At 42.4% G+C, this 23153-nt stretch overlaps 1 protein-coding gene across 1 annotated transcript; it reads left to right on the forward strand.

Annotated features, from left to right (window-relative positions):
• Positions 1–8075: 8075 nt before the first annotated feature.
• LOC124280153 lies at positions 8076–14885 on the forward strand. Its single transcript, XM_046716039.1, has 2 exons — positions 8076–8164; positions 12748–14885. Exon 2 carries the CDS (start codon positions 12748–12750, stop codon positions 13636–13638), a length of 891 nt encoding a protein of 296 aa, XP_046571995.1. The 5' UTR covers positions 8076–8164; the 3' UTR covers positions 13639–14885.
• The last annotated feature ends 8268 nt before the right edge of the window (positions 14886–23153 follow it).

The raw sequence follows: 23153 nt of genomic DNA on the forward strand, positions 1-23153 counted from the left end.
GTACCAACAACCACGCATGCAGCAACTGACACAACAACCACCAAGCTGTGGTACCAACAACCACGCATGCAGCAACTGACACAACAACCACCAAGCTGTGGTACCAACAACCACGCATGCAGCAACTGACACAACAACCACCAAGCTGTGGTACCAACAACCACTCATGCAGCAACTGTAACAACAACCACCAAGCTGTGGTACCAACAACCACGCATGCAGCAACTGACACAACAACCACCAAGCTGTGGTACCAACAACCACGCATGCAGCAACTGACACAACAACCACCAAGCTGTGGTACCAACAACCACTCATGCAGCAACTGACACAACAACCACCAAGCTGTGGTACCAACAACCACTCATGCAGCAACTGACACAACAACCACCAAGCTGTGGTACCAACAACCACGCATGCAGCAACTGACAACTGACACAACAACCACCAAGCTAACAACAACCACCAAGAAGCTGTGGTACCAACAACCACTCATGCAGCAACTGACACACAACAACCACCAAGCTGTGGTACCAACAACCACGCATGCAGCAACTGACACAACAACAACCAAGCAAGCTGTGGTACCAACAACCACGCATGCAGCAACTGACACAACAACCACCAAGCTGTGGTACCAACAACCACTGCAACAGCAACTGCAACACCAAGCTGTGGTACCAACAACCACTCATGCAGCAACTGACACAACAACCACCAAGCTGTGGTACCAACAACCACTGCATGCAGCAACTGACACAACAACCAACCAAGCTGTGGTACCAACAACCACTCATGCAGCAACTGACACAACAACCACCAAGCTGTGGTACCAACAACCACTCATGCAGCAACTGACACAACAACCACCAAGCTGTGGTACCAACAACCACTCATGCAGCAACTGACACAACAACCAGCAAGCTGTGGTACCAACAACCACGCATGCAGCAACTGACACAAACAACAGCCCAAATGTGGTATGAAAATCCACACGTACGGTAATCGAAGATTTTAACCACCCAGCTATGGTACCAACAAATAATTCACGAACTACTAAACTAGGATCAACACAGAACCAACACAGAATCAACACAGCTATTGAACATGTACTGTTCATGTATTCAGCATTCAGCCTGACGTGTAACAACCTCCACACATTCAGCCAAACAGACACAACCCAACTAGTCCAGAACTCTCTGTTTATCCAGTGTGGTGGCTCTATGTAAGGGGAAATTCACTAACTGGCGCATTTGTCACTTTGTTGAGACCCATAAACATTGGTATTGCTCTGGAAGACATTCCTTAACCCATGTTTTGTGTTGGGATCAAAGGAACGGGTGGCACTTCACACATCCAAGCTAGGACACCTTCATTCACTAAGGCCATGCACATCTGTAACCTGTGTGTACGCTGCTGTTACGGAGTGATATAGCTATGTCAGCTGGAGGCGATAAACCTCGCCCAATATCTATCACCTTTACACCACAGATGTCCAGCTAAAGGTAACTGTATACACTCAAGCATGCGTCTGTGACGTCGAACCAGGATATTGCACAATACAGGTGGACATTTGAACAAGTGGAAACGAAAAGATCTTATCGCGAGATTGTATTGACATTGGACTGACTCATTGTTGGAACGGCTTAACAGGACACTTAAACCTATTCCGAACCACTTCTTTGGCAGTATGTTTTGTAAGCAATAATTCAACTCCACCTTGTGAAGGACAAGTGTATGGAAGCTTAGCTGGGCTATGACATTCATTTCCTTCTGTGGTCCCTTCACGCTTAAAAAACATTCACATTCCTACACCAAACACCTTACCTAATGCATTGCCCATAAATATCCGGGTTAGAATTAGGTCTTCAGCAAACCGTGATTGTCATAAGATGAGAATAACGGGGTCGGGTGATCAGGCTCGCTGACTTGGTGTGTACATGTCATCGTATGCCAGGTCGACGGGACGACGTCAATCACTAGATTGTCTGGTCCAGACGCGATTATGCACAGACGGTGTCACATAATGGTGACTTTTGCAGAGTGCGGCATTAAACTCCAAAGAAACAAACTACAACACATGTGCATGTACCCGATGTAATTCCAGTCCATATATGACCCAACTTCACACCCGTGGACGCCACTTTCCTAAATCCTGTGCAGATACTGGTGGCTGATTCCTCCTAGGCTCTTGATATTATCAACAATTATTTCCCCTGTGTCTGTGCCTGAGTCTAGCCTAAAAGTCAGCTTGTCTAATACATTAACCACCAATGCCTCTCAAATAATGTACCTGTCATAATTATAATACCACAACTGTAGGGAGAAAGGTTCACATGGTGAATCCTTGTTTAATCCCCTTAAAGTGAGTGAGTGAGTTTAGTTTCACACCGCAATATTCCAGCAATATCACGGCCGGGGACACCAGAAATGGGCTTTACACATTGTACCCATGTAGGGACTCGAACCGGGTCATCGGCGTGACAGGCGTGACTACGTGGTGGCGCGTGGTCCTGTGTATAGAGCTCAGGTCGCGGAGAGTGCTTGGATGGATGGTCGTGTTTGGCAGCTTGCAAATTTGACTCCTGGGAGTTTCTAGGACTTCAGTCCTGTCCCACAACGAAACACATGTGATATATGTGATCTCACCTTAGGCAAGTGAGTTTGTTCAAAATAGCCTCTGTTCACCCAGCAGATAAATAGGTACCCGGTGGGATAAGTCATATGAATAAAATCTTCTAGATTATCCGGGGTAATAATTTTGTGCTGTTTGTGCGCGCTTTGAGCATGCCCCTTTCTGGTGTTGAGTATTGTGCGGCATAAGAACTCACATTATTAATTTTACTGCCCTCAATCCCCTTAAAACCGAACGCCAGGCAGGGAAACATGTCTATTGGTATGACGCAATGGGATTTGAACGATAAACGCTAGAAAAGAGGTACAAAGCATGCTACTTAAGGCTCTTGATACAAGAAACGTTATGGGGTGTAGGTTTATACCCGAATTGTAACCAGCTAATTAATCAAAACTCGATGATGGTGGTACATGTGGTTCCTCCCAGTTATTGTGATTTCATGTCGATTGTCAAACACTAATGTAACCCATCTGAACGTTAAAGAATTTAGTATATCACCAACAAACAACAAAGAATGTGATAAGACTTAGACGTATATTCTCAAATTAACTAATTATACACTTCATTACAAATTTCTGCAAAGGAATTTACAATGACAATACAAGATTAAGAGAAACAACAAACCCAATGGCAGTACAAAATACGAGCTCAGTGGATGCAATAACCAAAGCAGTACCTATAGCAACAAAAACAATAAACACATTTTTTAGAATACCCCGGCTCGAAATGCTTCACAGTATAATAAATCACGTGAAGCATTTTTTGTCGGGGGTCATCTCAAAAAGAAATTCTAATCTTGAATCCCCGCAAGGGCACGATGACCTGTGGGTCAGTCTGGGAATCCAGGTCGAGTAATCACCCTCACACATCTGCTGGTGTTGATAAAAACATCAGATGACAGAGGCAAGAGAGTGTTATACTACTATGTGAGATGGTATGCAAGTATTTATGTATTACTATTAGGTGTAGAGATCGAGTTTGTTGCTGATAGCTAAGGGTGCACGTTGCGAGCAGTAACGCTGCTTCCGGTACTTCCTGTACTTCCGGTGCGGATTTGTGCTTGCGAAGGATTACCTCAGTATCAGCAGGGAATATTGATTAACCGTTAGGCGGACAGACCCGTTGTGCTGAGAGTACGAACCTATGAATATGGGAGCCGTTATGACCGGTGTTTGTGACAAGATTCTTGCATCCCTCAGTGACGAGGATGGTTTGAAGTTTTAGAAAGTGTTGAAGATTCTCCCTAGCTTCTCCCTCAGGGTTTGTTTGTTAGTGACCGCCTCCGTGGTGTATGGTTTGAGAGCGGGAGTCGCGGGTTCGATCCCCGACCGCGTCATACCAAAAGAAAAATATGGTGTTGGTTCCTGCCTGGTGCTCGGCAAAATGTACAACAATTCGGCTTTCAGTATAATGTCCTGAGTGGGTATTCATGCTTCACTGATGTATCTCAGTTGTTAAAAAAACTTTGTCTGGGCTAGTACAAGCAGCCGCACATACACATATACAGCATTTGTCGTCATATGTTCTCAAGCACGACGTTAAACCCAATTTCACCTCACCTTGTTTGTTGGTTTGCTTGTTTGTCTATTTCCTTATATTTTCTCTACCATGGTTGTCCGTGTCATCCCGATATCGATGGATGCCTACAAAAGGATGAGTGAGTGAGTTCAGAATTTAAATCACCTCGGCAGTATTTCAGCCGACTGAAACAAGTTATACATTCATGACACGTACATTTACAACATTAAACCTGTGAACGAAGGACAGTACAGACAACTGAATTATCACGAAAGTAGATGAGAAAATAGCAGTCTACGGACATGTTTAGTTAGTATGTCAATTATGCAGTAAAATGACCCAAATGACTTTCCGTTACTGGATCAATCTACCAACACAATGAGGAAGGTTGAGAAATAAATAAAGATGGAAGGCATATTTGGTTACTGCAGAAAGATATGTTTTTCACAAGCCACGAAGACCTTCATCTGCATTTAAAGAATGTTAAGCAGCTTGGAAATGTAACTTATAACATAGTTCTCAAATGCTTTGAAACCAACATCCTCATGAATCAGCTGATACGTGGGGGTTGTATAGGCGTAATCCATACTTCTCTTTATAAGAACTTTCTTGGTGTAACAGTTAACACTCCAAAGGTAACAGTCAACGGTGAATGTGGATGGTGTCAATTGTACATATAAAATGACAATTAAAATGTTTCCATACGCCATTTACAAAATCGCAAAGAAGTGTAACAGCATGTGTTTGGTCTACGGTCGTTAGGGCCATTAAACCTGGTTTAATTCAGACCCCTCCATTAAAGGTGGTCTAACTCAAACCCCTCCGTTAAATCCGGTCCAGCTCACCCCACCCCACCCCCACCCTTCCATTAAATCCGGTCTAATTCAAACCCCTCCATTAAATCCGGTCCAACTCAAACCCCTCCATTAAATGTGGTCTACCTCAAACCCCTCCATTGAATCCCGTCTAACTCAAACCTGTCCATTAAATCCGGGTCTAACTCAATCCCATCCATTAAATGTGGTCCAGCTCAAACCCCTCCATTAAATCTGGTCTAGCTCAAACCCCTCCATTAAATCCGTGAAGTACAAGTGCACACCGGAATCGCCCGACGCAAGCGAACCTGAGTAACTACAGCTTTGTTACAGGTGCTTAGAAAACATCGACAAAGGGAGATGACTGATGTGTTTATTTCCTCGCAGCGGTGAACCCGAATTACGTCAGGCGAACGTGTGTCTTTCACAGTACATGTATCTGTATGGAATCATGTCAGGGGGCACTGTCGCATAGTCGTCCAAACAAAATCAATCAAAATGACGGAAGCACGACAATACGACCATTTGACCAGCTTTCCCACACTGTTTTGAGTAATGTTTTAAATTTCTTTACATACCAATTGTGATAATTTCCCCTTCTTTTACTAGATTAAAAACTTGTTTGGTATGAAAAAAAATATTACTTTGCTTCGAGAATGCAAGAACATTCACCGTTATGTTTCAGTTGTAGCTCGTCGCAAGGACTGTCGTAATTATTTTACAACTTTAAGTGCTCATTAGTTTTCACACTGTATAATTGATATTATACAGATAATGTTAAGAAACATTAGTGATTGTATAGGCCAGGGTTGGTTGGATGTGTTGGGCTTTACGCCACATTGGCATTATTTCAGCCATATAGTGACGAGATCAAGTCTGCATTCATAAACATTTTAAGTACAAAGTCCAAATGAGTTTTATTTAAATTCATATATATTCATTACATTGCTATTTAAATACAGAAAATATCATAGCACTAAATTCAAAAGCAAGCAATTCGTTATTCACATTACATAGTTATAATTTATGATACAGATCAACTTCCCTCCAGTAGTTCACAATGAGAAGCCCGCTCATGAAATAAAACATAACTTTCAGATTTGTCTCGTCATAATGTGAATCCCTTGCAGTCGAAAGGTCCACACAGTCAAGCAGAATATGCTTGATGATGAACACATCATCGCAAGAGACACACATGGGAGGTACATCCCCATCTGTTTTCAGCAGACAGTCATAAATACACCGACTGCATAGCCAATACGACATCGTCGTAAATTACCTCATCACGTCTTGACTGACAACCCAAGAAGGTATAATCAATTGTTGACTTCAGTTTATGAGGTTTCTTCCTACTTGAGTGTCCCAACTTTTTGTTTGTGTTTTTGTTTAAGGTCCGGAGTATAACTTTTGATAGTGGGTTTGAAATCACTGTAGGGATCAGCAGTGGACATAAGGGCTTGTCAAGAGCTGCTTTAGCTGCAGCATCGGCCTTTGTGTTACCTGTTATGCCAACTTGACCCGACAACCAGCAGAGGACATTGTCACATTGGCCAGTAGAAAGATCGTCGTAAAGTTCTAAAATGTCTAGGATGATAGGGTGGCTTGAAGTAACATTTTGAAGTGATTGAAGGCAAGATAATGAATCTGTAAAAACGATGAAGTTTTTGGAATGGTTCTGTTGTTTGATATAGGTCAGAGCTGTGAAGATAACTTTGGCCTCAGCAGGGAAATTGGAACTATTGTCGGGAATTCTAGAGGAGACACTGGCAAACTGACCCTCATCCTTGGATCCGTCAGTGAAAATTGATCTGTGGGTGTTAAACTTTGAACGTAACTGGTTGTATTCCTGCACACCAAAGGATTTGTTTCAGACTTTTTGATTTTTGGTGAGGGTATGATCGACCTACCTAAGATAGAAGTCGGTAAGGTACTATGATATTGAGATCAATTTTAGCTTCAAATATTTGTGGTTGAATTCCAAGTGGTGGCACCAGGCTTGGCATATTAGGAAACACGTTTTCATAGATGGTGATATTGTATGCTGGACTCATTTGAACGTAATTTAGGGATATTCTGCAGTGAAAGTTTAATGCGGCGTGGTTGAACGGAAGTTTCGTTAGCCTCCGCATATAGATTTTCTGCCGGTGAGGACCTAAACGCTCCCAGACAGAGCCTGAGGCCTTGGTGGTGGACAGAATCTAATTTATCTAAATTGCTTTTGCAGGTTCCACCATAGACAATGGAGTAATAATCTAGTTTAGAGCGAACCAATGGTCTGTACAGGTGAAGGAGGGTAGTCTGATCCCCTCCCCAGTCAAGGGCTTTCAAGCAGTTTGTTTTCAGATATTTTATGTGTGGTAAGAATGCCAAGTGACGGCCGAATATGAGTTCCAGGAATTTGGTCTCTTCTACTACATTGATGGGAGTACCAACTAAAGATAGGTCTGGATGCTTGTGTGGATACGACAAAAGTGAATACAATTTGTTTTGGATTTTGAAAACTTAAAGCCATTTTCATTGGCCCATTTTTGGATATTGTTGAGGCAAAGTTGTAGCTGCCTTTCTATTGCGTGCATATTCTTATCACGAAAAGGGACCCATCAACACAACTGTTCAAGACGTTAGTGAGGCTGTAAATTATTATGCTAAAAGTGTGACAGACAGGATGATGCCTTTAGAGACGCCCTCCTCTTGGTGGAAATCATCAGACAATGTGGAACCCACCCGAACGTGAAATTGTCTGTTGTTTAAAAATTGAGATATGAACTGGGGTAATCTGCCCCTCAATCCAAATTCATGCAAATTTCTTAAGATACCATTTTTCCATGTTGTATCATATGCTTTTTTCTAAGTCGAAAGAGACAGATACAGTATGTTGTTTTGGCCAGGGAAGGACAGCACAAGATACGAGTGTGACACAAACCATGCAGTTCCAGATTATGTCCTGTAGGTGTTTGTCATGATGAGAGTTTCTCAATGCTGCTTAAAACATCTTGAAAATGTTGCATTATATCTAAAACAAAGAAACAGGGCCTTGGAAAGCGACAATGAGATAATGTCCCTTTTAGGATTCCATACAGTTTAGATGTTGCGAAACACAGCCAGTTGTTTGAATGGGGCGAACGAACAGATCCTTTGTCACATATTCCTGAGGATACTTCAAAGGTTAAGACTGAACTTCAGGCATTCCTAAAAGGTATGTGTTCATACATATACACGCGCACACACGCGCGCGCGCACACTCTCACAAACCTTCTTACCGCACTGGCAATCAGACAGAGGGAGAGAGTCAAGCACAAACGCACAACGTAATGAAAATTGAGTCCCCAGCACCCATGCTTGTCGCGAGGGGCGAAACTAGGGATCGGGTGGTCAGGTTTGCTGTCTTTTTCATGCATGTCATCGTATCCCAGCAGCGTCCAATGGTCGATGTTCATTATATCAATCACTGGAGTGTCTAGTTCATGGTTAAGCATATTCAGACAGCCGCTACATTGCTTGAGTTGTGTTTGGTGCGAAGTTAAACACCAAGAAAACAGAGATGAGTCGGACGGAGGGAGAGGCACCATTATTCCAATGTATTTAAATAATATTGCATTTCTGTAACCCTGAATATGTGAGATATTGTCGAGTCAGATGAATGAACTCATTGCAACATTAATACTTCCACACAGTAATTTTCATATATCGCGATAATACTCCGATCTATTGCTTCGCCATCTTGGGTACCGACCCGACCACCCCACCCCCAAGCCATAAATTATGAACGGCCCTTATCAACGTGATTTACCTGGTGTCTCGAGACTGCTGAGTGTGGGATCACAGTGTATGGAAACCTGTCACGGTCATCACATTCCCCAAGCTTAACAAGTGTTCATATACACTTATGAACGAATTCGTGGTTTTAAACTTTGTAGTTTATGACTCCTGCAAGACTAAAACGTACGTCAGGTGTGTGGAAGATTATTACGTCAAACGAGTGCACCTAGCGTTATGTGTGTGTTGTTTTACGCCGCACTTAGCTGTGTTGGCAGTCGAAATGCCTTGTTCCTTGTGTGTCCACAGTGCTTTGGAGATATTCTTCCATTATGAGCGATGGATCTCCACATCATGTCACATTTATTACACAATGCCATTTATTACCCACGTAGTCAACGTATGGGTAGTTGCATACTGATCTCGTACGTCACACGAGTGTCGTATCGCGTTGACCTGTGTCGTAACGACTTGACCTGAGATTCTAACGATTTGATTGGATAACCGATGACCTCTCAATTAGGTCACGTTGTGACGGAACTACTTTTTCATTCATAACAAACACGTGAATTCATTCATTCTACAAGATATATGCCTTGTGGGAATGTAAACATAGCGAACGTTGCCGTATCGCTGTTTAATTGTGAGTCGAACTGAGACATTAGATCCGTCGAAAAACATAAACGCAATGATTCCACCAGTGATGTTTCCTCCAGTGATGTTAGCAAACAAAGAAACGGGGTGCTAAGGAGTAGTTTATTGTAGGAGGCTGTACGAGGCGATGACAACTGACATGCATGGTGACGTCGGTTACCAAGGGGGGCAGACGAGCAAGGCGTAGTGACGTCATTACAGTGTGATGTCATGCAAAAGGTCTTTATGAAACCGGTTTCGGTTTGAAAGCATAAAAATAACAAAAATACGCTATTTTGTCAAGTTAACGCATGTAAAACGTGGGTAATAAATAAAATATCAAACTCGGTCTCATAACATACGAATTATACAAAACTCGTGACCTTCCTATGGTTTCTGACCTCGCTTTCGCTCGGTCAGATACCATAGGAAGGACCCTCGTTTCGTATAATTCGTATGTAACGAGACCTCATGTACTATTCTCTATTTACAAAGTGGTCAAATGCAACATATGTTTATATATTTGGGATTACACTTTCTTAGTAAACTATAGATTCTAGGACTTTTGCCGGGTTCCACAAAACGGAAGTCGGGACAACTGGTAGTCTATACTGCAGGGCCGTGCCAATTTACATTTATCAGAGGGGTACACAAAATCCGCCGTTCAGACTACCAGTTGTTCGACTTCCATTTGGTGGAAGTCGCGGTGGCTGAGTGGGTTCGGCGGCTGACTTTGTGTGAATGACTCTGAGGGTGTGGGTTCGAATCCCGGAAGGGACTCAACCCAACAAAAGTACTAGAATCTGCACTTAACTAAGAAAGTGTAAAAATAACATCACGACACATTTCCCACTTCATATGTCACATGAATGCATGCATCCATACATATGCATGCATACATACACAAAAGCACGCATGCATACATATATACACACACATAAACATACATAAAGTATTCCCAGAAATTATTGAGAAAGCTGTTTCGGCAAATATCTAACACATGTATATAAACTATAGAATTTTTATTTGAATGAATCTGTTAAGATATGATTCTCTTACAGTCTAAGTCTCTTTTCAGTACTTTATGAGACCTCCTTGCTCTGCAATACACGACTGAATGCGCCTAGGTACACTACCGATCAAAGTTTGAAATCGTGTGACAGCGTATCCCAATAGTCGAGCACTTCCTTCTTCATATCCCCATTATTTTTAAGTCCTTTTTGGTATAGTCTGTCCTTCATTAGTCCCCGCACATTCTCAATAGGGTTAAGATCTGGGCTGTAGCTGGGGCCAGTCTAAAACTTGAACATTTTCGTCCGATAACCACTGTCTTGTGTTGCCCGCTGTGTTTTGGGTCGTTATCATGCTGGAAAATCAAATTATCTTCATACAGTGTTCAGGCCGTTGGAAGGAGGTGATAATTTAAGATGTCAACATATCGTTCTTTTGTCCATTTTCCAGTGAAACATACACAACGGCGTCACTCCACGTGATGATATCCCCCTCCACATGTGAAATTTCGGGCTATATTCTGGGCGTTGGTAGATAGGTTTCACGGTATCTTTTGTCCAAATGTTCACACAGTTCGGAATCTTGATTTTCGTGAGCCCTACATCTGTTCAAACGTCTTTCCTTGTGTGCATCTGTCAACAATGGTGAGGGAATTCCGCTCGCTTGTTCGCCCAGTTGTCTTTGTAATCCTTGTCTATGGGTTTCTTTACATACCTGAGGACTTCCTCTCTTAATCATCTCATTTCTGATATTCTCAACGCTTTTCAATTTTCTCCTACTCACAATCTGTCAAGTCGCCGGCGATCCGTAGTGCAGTAGTTCCTTGGTCTCCCTGCCCCTGAACGTCTTGTGCTCAATCCTGGCTGAATAGTCTGTATACTGTAGACAGAGGAATGTCATGCCTCGGCGATCCGCAGTACTGAACTTCCTTGGCCTCCCTACCCCTCCTGCTTCTTGGCTAAATATTCTGTATACGGTAGACGGAGGAATGTCATGTCTACCAGTTAACCAGACATGGGTTCAATTACTTTGAAAAGTAATTAATTAAGTTACAATTACTTTGATTTTCCTCAATTACAAATACAATTACACCTTAAATTAAAATGTAATTAATTAAATTACAATTACATTACCAATGTAATTAATTACATTACAAATTACTTTGTTAAAAACAAACAAAAACAAAACAAATATATTTCTGTATTCCTTTAATCAACAAGATATCGATGTTTGTAAACAGTGGTCACTAAATCCAATTCATATTTTTGTCATCAAAAAGTGAAATGCAAAATTAGATTATATCTACAATGTACACTATTTGATCAAATTTGTATTTTGCATATTTCTTTGGGCTTATTATCAAATACACACCTCTATCATCTATTGTTGCAAATAAACACTTTGTCCACCACTGTTACCTAAGGTGTACTGTATCATGACACCATTACAGGCCTACATTACAATATATAATCAGCCGGTCTCTCTATCTGGCATAATCCACATTAACATACTAAAGGATTTGTCAACTTGGATTTATGGCTTATTACCTTTCATGATTATAAAAATAGGACTACAGTTCAGTAAGATTTTGAATATCATATCCTATGAGAAATAAACAAAGAGGCCATTTTGATAGGAACTTGACTAATAGTACTGTTAATCCCCCATTTCCTCAAATACCAACCTACATTCAGTCATGCGTTACTGATTCCCAGATGTGCAGATGGTAATAGTTACAAAGGCTTAGACATTCAAATCTCTTTCAAATCTTAACACCTGCTAGAGTATATACCTACAACAAGCATCTTATTGAAAAACACTGCTTTGTCCTCCTTATTGTACAGAATATAATTGCATGGGGTTGCCTGATGACCTCCAAAATAAAAAAGTGAGATGTAATTTGATGTAATTGAAAAAGTAATTGAAAAATTCAATTACATTGAGATATTAATTAATTAAATTACAATTACAAATTACATTTTAAACATTCAAGTACAAATTACATGCAATTACATAGATTTTTGTAATAAATTATATTCAATTACAATTACAAATTACAATTACCCCATGTCTGCAGTTAACTCTTTTGCATTAGTCACACCCCTTTCAAAATCATCTAAAACCAGCTTTCTTTTCTCTTCTGCTGTCAAATCTGCCATGTCAACAAAGGAAGCCGTCTGCTACACCAAGGGGGATAACTCTTCACGTAACACCTATTTTGAAATTCTATTATTAGTAATAGGAAACAAAAATGTTCTCAATAATTCCTGGATAAACTGTACATGCATGCACTCACGCATCCGTTGATACACACGCATACGCACACTCATACCATTGTTCAAATGTTCACCATTGAATCAATATTTCCATTATTTACAGATGTCTTTTTCCGGCTTGGGTGACGTCATTGACCCAAATGTGACCGAATCCTACCTTGAAGCACGCCCATATGGGTCTACAGGAGGACAGATATTCTTCTCCTTCATCTACATGCTATGGATCCTCCTCGCAAATATCTTCATCCTCTTCCTCATCGTCAAGGACAAGGCTCTTCGCCATCAGCCCCACAACATCTACGTGGGCATTCTCTGCCTCGCTGACATCACAGTCGGACTGTATTATCTCCCCTTGAATATGGACTTCATGTCTAGAGGGCGCTGGGGACATGGCTGTTTATCGCTAGGTGTCTTTGCGTACTACCCAATATATCAAACTTGTTTTTGTGCGTTCATTGTGTTTCTGCTCCTCTTTGCCCGCCTGATGAGTTTATGCAGCTGTTGGAGACAAAATCCCATGTCGCTGAAGAAACGGTTCATTTTCCACGGACTTTCTTTACTGATCACGTTGGTTTATACGCTCATGTTGCCTGTCCTGTTGTCTGTAGGGGCAGATGCCTTTAGAAACAGAGGCGGGAACATACCAGACTTTTTAGGAAACGGTCCAGTAGTTTCCCGTGTGGAAGTTGAGTGCCCTGTATTGAACGGATTTGATCATTTTACTCGTGTATTAGTAATACTGTCAGGATTCTGGGCGCCCATGTTTTTCTCCATCGTGTTTCTCGCTATATTCCTGATCATGATCACAAGGGCTGCAGCCCCCGAGCAGTCAAACCAGGACTCGTCCAAGGTTCCCGTGAAGGTTCTCATCGTGGCCTTCTTAGTATCCTTCATCATACCCAGTGGGTACCTCACATACATGTCGTGTGTCTCCCTGCACCGTGTGTGTTTCTACCAATACAGGGTCCCGACTTCACCTGTGACGGGGCAATAGCAGGTCTGTCGGTCTTCCTTCAGTGGGTGTTGATCTCCAAATGCGGAGTTCTCCCCCTTGTGTGGTTCCTTGGCGAAGATTACCGAAGTGCAGCGAGACCAATCGTTGGGAGGTTAGGTCCTGTTCTGAAGTTCTGTAGGAGGTGGAGGTATGGCGGGCGAGAAAGGATGACTACAGACCCGGGCAGCGAGGACGATGTTGACTAATATCGTGGAGGACATTGACCAAATTCTTTCCTGACAAACATTAATAACTAATCAAATAAATAATTCATCGAAGAAGTTCATTCGTTATTGATCTGGTATTTCAGATTGGGAGTGTCGTTGATTTTGCAAACGTCCGGGCAAGAAACCTACATGCTTATGTTAGTTAAGGGGTGACAACTGAACAATGAAGAAAATGTTTGATAATGTTTCAGATATTTATGTATTTAATACGGATACGAGGCGTGTTTCTAATCGCTTCAGCGACAATTTTTTAGTCAACTAACATTTGGATAACGTTTTCACTTTTTATTGTTGTATTTTTCATGTAATGCTGTGTTTTTGCCAGTTTTGCTTATCAACATCTATCATCATTTCTAAGCTTCTTCGTAGCTCCAGGCGGTGGGTAGCCTAGTGGTTAAGCATTCGCTCGCCACGCGGGTTCGATTCCCCACATGGGTACAATGTGTGAAGCCCATTTCTGGTGTCCCCGGCCCTGATATTGCTGGAATATTGCTGAAAGCGACGTTAAACCATACTCACTCACTCACTCTCTCTTTGTAGCTCCAGGTGGCACCCTGACAAGTCTGAGATGTAACAATATCTAAAAGTGTCAGTGTGTAATGTGTGGATTCTGGGCTGATAGTTCACTGTTGTCAACGCCGGCCTGGTGTAAGGACACAATGATTTAAACCAGGTGGATGTACTGTTAAATGCACCTTCAAGACTGTGTGATGGAGTCACGTGTGGTTAATTATCAGATAATAAGACTGCTACTATCCATATGAAATGCTATCATTTTCCACTGATGAATCAATTTCTATCATAACGAGTTGAGGTGAGGTGAAATGGGGTTTCTCGTCGTTAATAAGAATTGTCCGCTCATGACGACCTGCATGCCGAGACTTTAGCTGGTTTTATGGTGCTAGGTCACTGATATACAATGCAGCAGTTAAGCAGGAATACCGCACTCAGGCACATTATACTGACTCCGAGCCGACCAGTCCTTGTTGTACCCACTAATGCCAAGCGCTAAGCAGGGGCCAACAAATACCATATTTTAACGTCTTTTAGTACGACGCTGTCGGGGACCGAACCCGCGATCTTCCGCTTTCCGGGCTGACGATTTAACCACTAAACCACAGAGGCTGTCTATTATAACGAATGGAGATGGTGGATGTAAGCATCTATATTTTGAGGCTCACAACGTTGACAGCTATATGCTCCCCCCTAGGTGAGGCAGCTTATTTTCGAAAACGTTGTGCTCCTCATAAGGAAGTTGGCATCCTAGCTTTACGTCATTACGAGCATCACTTTCTGGTGTCTTTCAAAGAGTATTCCTTGTATACATGGTTCTGTCAATTAGTCTCATCAAGGTGATGTTTTGTAATATTGACAATATACACGCTTACATCTAGCGATTGTAAATGACAGTTGAATTAAAATGTCCTAAAACATGTATCTATCCATTTTCTTTTGTACAAAAGTTAAAGTTCAGCCACCTTCGGCAGTGGCTAGAAAAACAGTTGGTGGTCAAGGTATGAAGCAGCCAAACAGTGGAGCAGACAGGTGGAGAGGTAGCCAAGAGGGGTGGTAGCCAAGTGCGATGGTAGCCAAGCGGTACTAGCATTGTGTAGGGGTACACGGGTGGTTGGGTAGACATTCAATGGGGTAGCCAAACAGTACAGTCGACAGGTAGAGTGGTGAAAGTGACATGTATTTTGGCTGTTCTGGTGAGCAGACTGCTAACCCCACGCCTACTCTTGACTTTGTCAATACAGTACATTACAGTATTTATATATTCACTCTTTGCTGTAACGTCGTACAAAGATTAAAAAGAAGTTGTTATCCATAAAACGTGTGTTATGTATTCATGTTCATCCAAATTCCTAAATGCCTTTAAAACTAGATAAACTTCCTTATATATGCATAAAATCACATCGATGAAAGCACGAAATAAATATGGTAAGAACATGGAAATCATTTGTTAAATAGTAAAAGAGATCTTCTCCGTAAAACAAGTTTGCACGTTTTGGAACTTATAAATACAATATCTGAGCATGACATAATAAAACACACTGGACATCAGTAAAAGTACTAAAGTTTTCATTGGCATTATTACAATGGTTAAATAAAACTGAACGATAATCACAGTATACAGGGCAGTGAATTAAAACATGTGACATGTGACTCATCATGTGACTCATCCTTGACGCAGTCAGGGCAGTTGAAACACTTCCTCTCTTCTACCGGTGTGTTGGTGTATCGACAAGTCTCAATAAGCAGTGAAATCTACCCAGTGCTCTCCGGGGACTCCTAGGTACATTCTCAGTTATGTATTTCTCTGGTTTAAAAGTCCATAAAGTCTAAGTTTATTGCCGCATTTGCTGTGTTGCCATGATAAGGCACTCTACCAGTCAATGATGTCCTTGTCCATCACTTTGGTTCGGATCTCGCTGGATATAATACTGACATGGAAGGTATTCTCAATATGGATAAAATGTTTGAGGTTAAGAGTGTTCAACTTCTTATGGGCTCTCCTCTTCCAATTGTTCTTTTTCTTGCCGCTTTCGTATTTGCCCACTTGAAAACCTTGCATACAAATCTGTCCGGGTTAATACTACACAGGCGTAGTATTAACCCGGTGTCTCGCTGTCGCACGCAACGCCGAGTCCAGCCCATGTTCCCGGCTACAGCTGAGTTTGGAGAATATTTATATAATCCAATAAAAAGCGCATAGCTCTATTCTGAAGCGTGTTGACAGCCGGAAGTGCATACGGTCCCCAGATTGTTGCTCCATGTGAAATAGTTGGCCAGACAATGCAGTCATATAATTTAGTAAAAGTTTCACAGCCCATTCCTCCGAGGATCTTGAACTTGGAGATGAGCAGTACTATAGCCCGACTAGCAGAGTTAGCAGCAGTTTTCCCCATTCTAGTGTAGCCGAGCGAAGTCCAAGATAAGTGTACGAGTCTACGATAGCGAGCTCCATGTCTCCACACTTGAAAGTACTTTGAAAGTACTTCTTGTCTTATCTGCACCTGTCTTCCAAAATGCATTATTTTGGATTCGGTTGGGTTTATGACCAAGACACCAACAGTTCAGAGCCTCCAATAAAATCTTCAAGTCTTCTCCCATGTCAGCCTGAAGGACAACGACGTCGGCATATGCGAGGATGCTGATCTTCATATCGTCTACTTGGACGCCGATGTTGAGGGCATTTACTTGCTGAATCAGGTCGTTTAAGAATAAGCTGAAAAGAAGGGGTGATAAAAGAAATCCTTGTCTCAAACCGCAGTTAACGTCAAACCATTCTGTGAGTCCGTGAAGTCGAACACAGCACCGCACAGACATACAGAGTCATCAAAGCACTGAACATGTTGCCACTAACGCCAATATCTTCAAGCTTGTTCCACATAATCCCTCCGTCGATACAATCATAGGCCTTTTTAAAATCGAAAAAAAGTAGTAAAGGGTCCCCTTTCCCTTACTCTTCCTGGTCTCAATAATAGAAGTAAGGGTGTAAATATGTTCTTTTGTTGATCTTTTCTTTCGGAAGCCATTCGCTAAGAGATTAAGTTCAGCATAATAACTAAGTCTGGAGTTCAGTGCATTACAATACAGCTTGTAAGTGGAACTTGTAATGTTATTCCTCTGTAAGACAGGGGTCCCTTGGGTCAGTAGAGGATTTCGTTATCGGGTTGATTATCCCTTTACTCCATTCGGCTGGTACCTTCCGCAAGGCAAAACAACCATTAAAAAGACGATGTAAAAAGTAAAGGCAGAAATGGTTCTTTAAAACTTCGACTGGTACTTCATCACATCCAGTTGATTTCCCTCTTTTGGCTTGTACCAATTCATGGTGCACCTCATCCAGTGTGATTTCCGCATTCAAGGAGCTCAGATCTGTTACGTCATCCTGAGGTCTGACGTCATCAATAAGGCGGAACTCTGTTTCATCCATGTTACAGTTCAATAGAGTTGAGTAAGCATCCTTCCATGCTCTTAGTGAGTGAGTGAGTGAGTGAGTTTAGTTTTACGCCGTTTTAGCAATATTCCAGCAATATCACGGCGGGGGACACCAGAAATGGGCTTCACACATTGTGCCCATGTGGGTAATCGAACCCGGGTCTTCGGCGTGACGAGCGAACGCTTTAACCACAAGGCTACCCCACCACCCCTCCATGCACTAAGGACTGTGGCCGTGTAAGAGGAGACTGTGCCGTCATCTAGTGTAACCTCCATTGGAATCTTCTTCTTTCTCTCAGTAGCAATACCTATATCACCGATCTCCTTCCAGAAGTGGGCACAAACCCTTATCACACAACTCCTCCAGTCTGCTTAACGTGTCTCGTACATGCTGACGCTTCGCTTTCTTAACTTGACGTGATAAAGATGACAGACAATGAAATAAAGACAGTTCGATAAGAGGTGTACACAAACAGTTGACACAGATAAGAAATGAACATGCCGACTTACGCAAGCATGTTGATAGCAAGGTACGCAGACACTGAAACTTCCCTTGCAGTTCACCTACATATCGTGCTGCGGAACGTACTTGAATCTGCCCATGAAAATCAACATGCGTGCGTATGTCATGGTTAAACAAATTGGACATTTCAGAACTGAAACGCAGAATTGAAAACTGAAAAATGAAGCAGGGAGGGTTCGGGTGATCCTGGCACAGTCAGGCTGGTAAGGATCATTATCAGCTCAGGGCCCTTGCCCCCTCTACACGCAGCCCAAACAGCGAATGGGACTTCTTCCAGCAAACGCTGCTTAGTCGAACCACCAAGAACTTTCCGGGGAATATGTGGACTCCCCAACACTGCAGCCTTCTGCATTACCCAGAGTGTCAGAAGGGCTGTGCTCCCAGTGGAGAACGCGGGCACTCTCCTGATCTGCGCCAAGAGGTCAGGAGGTACCAAACCAAGGGCACCAAGAACAATGGGGAGTCTGACGACAGTGTACTTGGGATGCAAGCAAGACATTTAAAAAACGAGGTCCGCATATTTTGCATGCTTTTCCTGAACCTTGCCAATCACGTTGCTGTCAAAAGGGACAGGAAAATTCAATGACATAAATAAATTCATTGGCTTTAAATATAAAAAAGATCAGCTTTGTTGGCTGGAATTCTTCTGAGGATGTATATGGGCCTATTCCAAAGAAGTTTGAAAACATCATTTTCCATGACGCCCTGGACATGTCGTACCATGGATGGACCTCACAGTCAAAACCACAGGCATGGCGAAGACGGTAATAAAAGCAGCGAGCCATGCCATCATGTCTCTTAAGATATGCTGTTTGTGCCAAGGAAGGGCATCCACTGACAAGGTGTTGGACAGTCTCTGTAAATTCATTACACAGTCGGCATTTCATGTTAATATTTTCTTTAAGAATCACATTTAGGCGATTGCGAGTGGGAAGTGACTGGTCCTGAGCAGCAAAAAGGAAGCCTTCAGTTTCACATTTGAGACCAGCCGACTTCATCCAGGCGAAGGAGTCGGTGGGATTGCTATTCTGTTCCACACACTGCATATATACACGATGCACTGGTTTCTCAGAAAGCTTCGCCACAAATGGGCAGACTTGGTGAATGACTTCACCTGGTTTACTCCCATCCCGTCCAGCAGTACATTGCCATCAACAAAATTAAACTCAAATTTCAAATTCTATCCAACAACCTTGACACGCTTAAGATAGCTGTGGAATTCCTTGCTTTCATCATGAGTCTTGACGTGCGTCACCAGAGGATCATCCGACAAATAAAAATGTGCAAAAGTACACAATAAAATTCTATCTTTGACAGTCATCTTGCATCACACATTTGCTAGTGTTTGTTTCCAGCCAATCATCTTTCAAGAGCCATGCATTACTGTACTAACAACCATGGTCATAAGTGGTGATATATCTCCCAATATGTTCAATCGTAATTAACTATGAAGTTCCCCTACTTTTTAAAGAGTTATAACTAACTTGTTCACCTCGATGCGATGTATAATTTTAATTCTTACACTCACTACATTCATACATCCCTTCTACTTCATATTACAATAATGCTTACCAACGGTATATGTATCTGTATCTAAACGTCACACTCGCGAAATAAAAGAAGTTGGTATCCATAAAGTTTGGCAATGTTGATTCATCCTATTAACCTTGTAATGGTTGTGTAGGTGTATTCGTGATAGATTTTCAGACCGCTTCAGTCAACTTTACGAAGGCTTTCTCTTGTCATAACCAGTGTGTGAGTATAGTTTTACGTCGCTTTTAGCAATATACCAGCAATATCACGGCGGGGGACACCGGAAATGGGCTTCACACATTGTACCCATGTGGGGAATCGAACCCGGGTCTTCGGCATGACGAGTGAACGCTTTAACCACTAGACTACCCCAGCGCCCCTCTTGTCATAATGGATATAACGACTTGTATCATTGACGTTTTGGGGGTTTCACATCATTGTTGTCAGGTGTTTCTGAGACAAAATGTCATAATCTGTCCCTGTAAAGTAATCAGTCATGTCAACTGTCTCTGAAGATGAAGGGGACATCCATCTTTACACCCTTATTTAGTGAAAACCTGGATGCGAGTACGCAGTATAGGTGAAATTCTCATTCACATTTAGTTGTTCTAGCCGAACACACTGACATGACACAAAATAAGGCAAGTGGTGTATAGAGACAGCGGGTTGGCATCCTCTCGGGAGTGACGATGTCGGCCCCATCACTTGACTCACTGGGTTGTTTACATGTTTGCATGTCGCCTGAAGATCCGGGTTTATGATTGGCCTTCAACTAACTATGCTTGCGGTGAGAGGCGACTAACGGGTCCCGATGGCCATGCTCGCTTACTTGGTTGACACATGTCATAGAATCCCAGTGGAGGGGTCCGTATAAATTAGTTCTTACCATTTCTTCATTTGTGTCTATATTTCGACCACTTGAACATATGTATAAAAGTAACGTAATCTGACCATGATCACAATAAATCTCTCCCACTGTTGTCAAGTAGGAACGGCACGAGACTCTGTATCGCAACGTCGCAATATCGAAATAAAAGTGGTTGTTATCAGTAACATTTGTCACAGTTGTACCTAAAGTGGAATATTTTTTGCTATTTCATAAGCATAAAGATGAAACACTACCATTTAGTATCATGTATTCAGAATCAAGGAAAAGCCTCGGATAACTGCCCCAATGCGCGGGGCCGTAAGGAATGTGTCTGTAGTAGATAACGATATGATGTGCGTCGTTGCTTACCGCCGCACTCAGGAATTTATAGATGCCAGCTGCAAAGGTGACGAAAATAATGTTTATATGTTCCCGGTTATCTATTTGTTCATATATACAGACCTTTATTAAGCTCCCCCAGTATTTTTGCAATGATAGATTTTCAGCACGTACATAAAAGTTCTCGTGATGACCACGATAGAAAGACATGAATTTTTCTGACCCGTATGATCCTTCGACTCATAAAAAACGCCAAAATGATTCGAATCCACTTTGATTTTATGATGATAATTGATTATTTAAAACACAAACACACTGATTTTCACACAGTGTGGACCTGGAATTGTTAATATTTAATTTACTGGTGAATGTGAACATTCAAAATGTCATTTTGTGTGTCTAACACGATTCAAGGTCAATACCGAGTGTAACCTCCTTGTGACTGTATGGCAGCCAGCACTCTCCTCCCCATACCCCCTGTCAGCCTCCTGATCCTCTGATGGGGCAGTCTACCCCATTCCTCGTGTGAAGCAGCTTCCAATTGGGCTGTACAGGGGAATTCCTTTGTTGCACACGGCGACCAATTATGTCCCAGATATGCTCCAAAGGGTTAAGATCGGGGCTCATTCAATCGTGAGATATGTCAAGGGGGGCTTGACTAAGTTCTTCGTATGTATATTCTTGGTGTTTCCCAACAATCACATAGTTTGGCGGTGAAAACAAGTCACAACACAGAGCACGCGACTTTAGCAACCGCTATCTCAACTCCGTGATAATACCGTTCATCTGAGATACAGCCTTCGTGTCGCGTCGTGTGCATTATCAATCAGTATACTGATACCATCATTTTTCAATCGGTCATAAAGCCATTCATCCATCATACTATTGTAACAACAATCGTTCAGCTGTCATACCAGTGGCCTCACAACTTGCATCAAACAGTCAAACATATATCGTAATCACCTTTATCAGGCTATTCTACTGACAACCACTAACCTATTTATCAAACAACCACGTGGCTATTGTACCAACCACCACTAATCTAATTTAGCAAACACTGCCTGACCGTTGTACCATCACCCGTCATGCCACTGAGACAACGACAAACACTCATGCAGCTATTAGTACAACAACCATCCAGTGATGGTACCAATAACCACACATGCAGCAATTAATAGAACAACCACAAAGCTATGGTACCAACAACCACTATCATGCAGCAACTGACTCAACAACCACCAAGCTATGGTACCAACAACCACGCATGCAGCAAATGACACAACAACCACCAAGATGTGGTACCAACAACCACGCATGCAGCAACTGACTCAACAACCACCAAGCTATGGTACCAACAACGCACGCATGCAGCAAATGACACAACAACCACCTACTATGTTACCAACAACCACGCATACAGCAACTGACACAACAACCACCAAGCTGTGGTACCAACAACCACGTTGACACAACAACCACCAAGCTGTGGTACCAACAACCACGCATGCAGCAACAGACTCAACAACCACCAAGCTGATAGTACCAACAACCACTAGCATGCAGCAACTGACACAACAACCGCACCAAGCTGTGGTACCAACAACCACGCATGCAGCAACTGACAACAACAACCAACAACCAATGCTATAGTACAACAACCAACCACAACCATGCAGCAAATGACACAACAACCACCAAGATGTGGTACCAACAACCACGCATGCAGCAACTGACTCAACAACCACCAAGCTGCCAAGCTGTACCAACAACCACGCATGCAGCAACTGACACAACAACCACCTAACTATGTTACCAACAACCACGCATACAGCAACTGACACAACAACCACCAAGCTGTGGTACCAACAACCACGCATGCAGCAACTGACTCAACAACCACCAAGCTGTGGTACCCACAACCACGCATGCAGCAACAGACTCAACAACCACCAAGCTATAGTACCAACAACCACTAGTGCAGAAACTGACTCAACAACCACCAAGCTGTGGTACCAACAACCACGCATGCAGCAACTGACACAACAACCACCAAGCTGTGGTACCAACAACCATGCATGCA

The sequence above is a fragment of the Haliotis rubra genome, unplaced genomic scaffold (assembly GCF_003918875.1).
Source record: "Haliotis rubra isolate DU_JTF1 unplaced genomic scaffold, ASM391887v1 Scf261, whole genome shotgun sequence".
Lineage (NCBI taxonomy): Eukaryota > Metazoa > Mollusca > Gastropoda > Lepetellida > Haliotidae > Haliotis > Haliotis rubra.

Excerpts from the sequence above, each read along its gene's own strand:
- LOC124280153 (XM_046716039.1), top strand. The coding sequence starts at position 12,748 with ATGTCTTTTTCCGGCTTGGGTGACGTCATTGACCCAAATGTGACCGAA.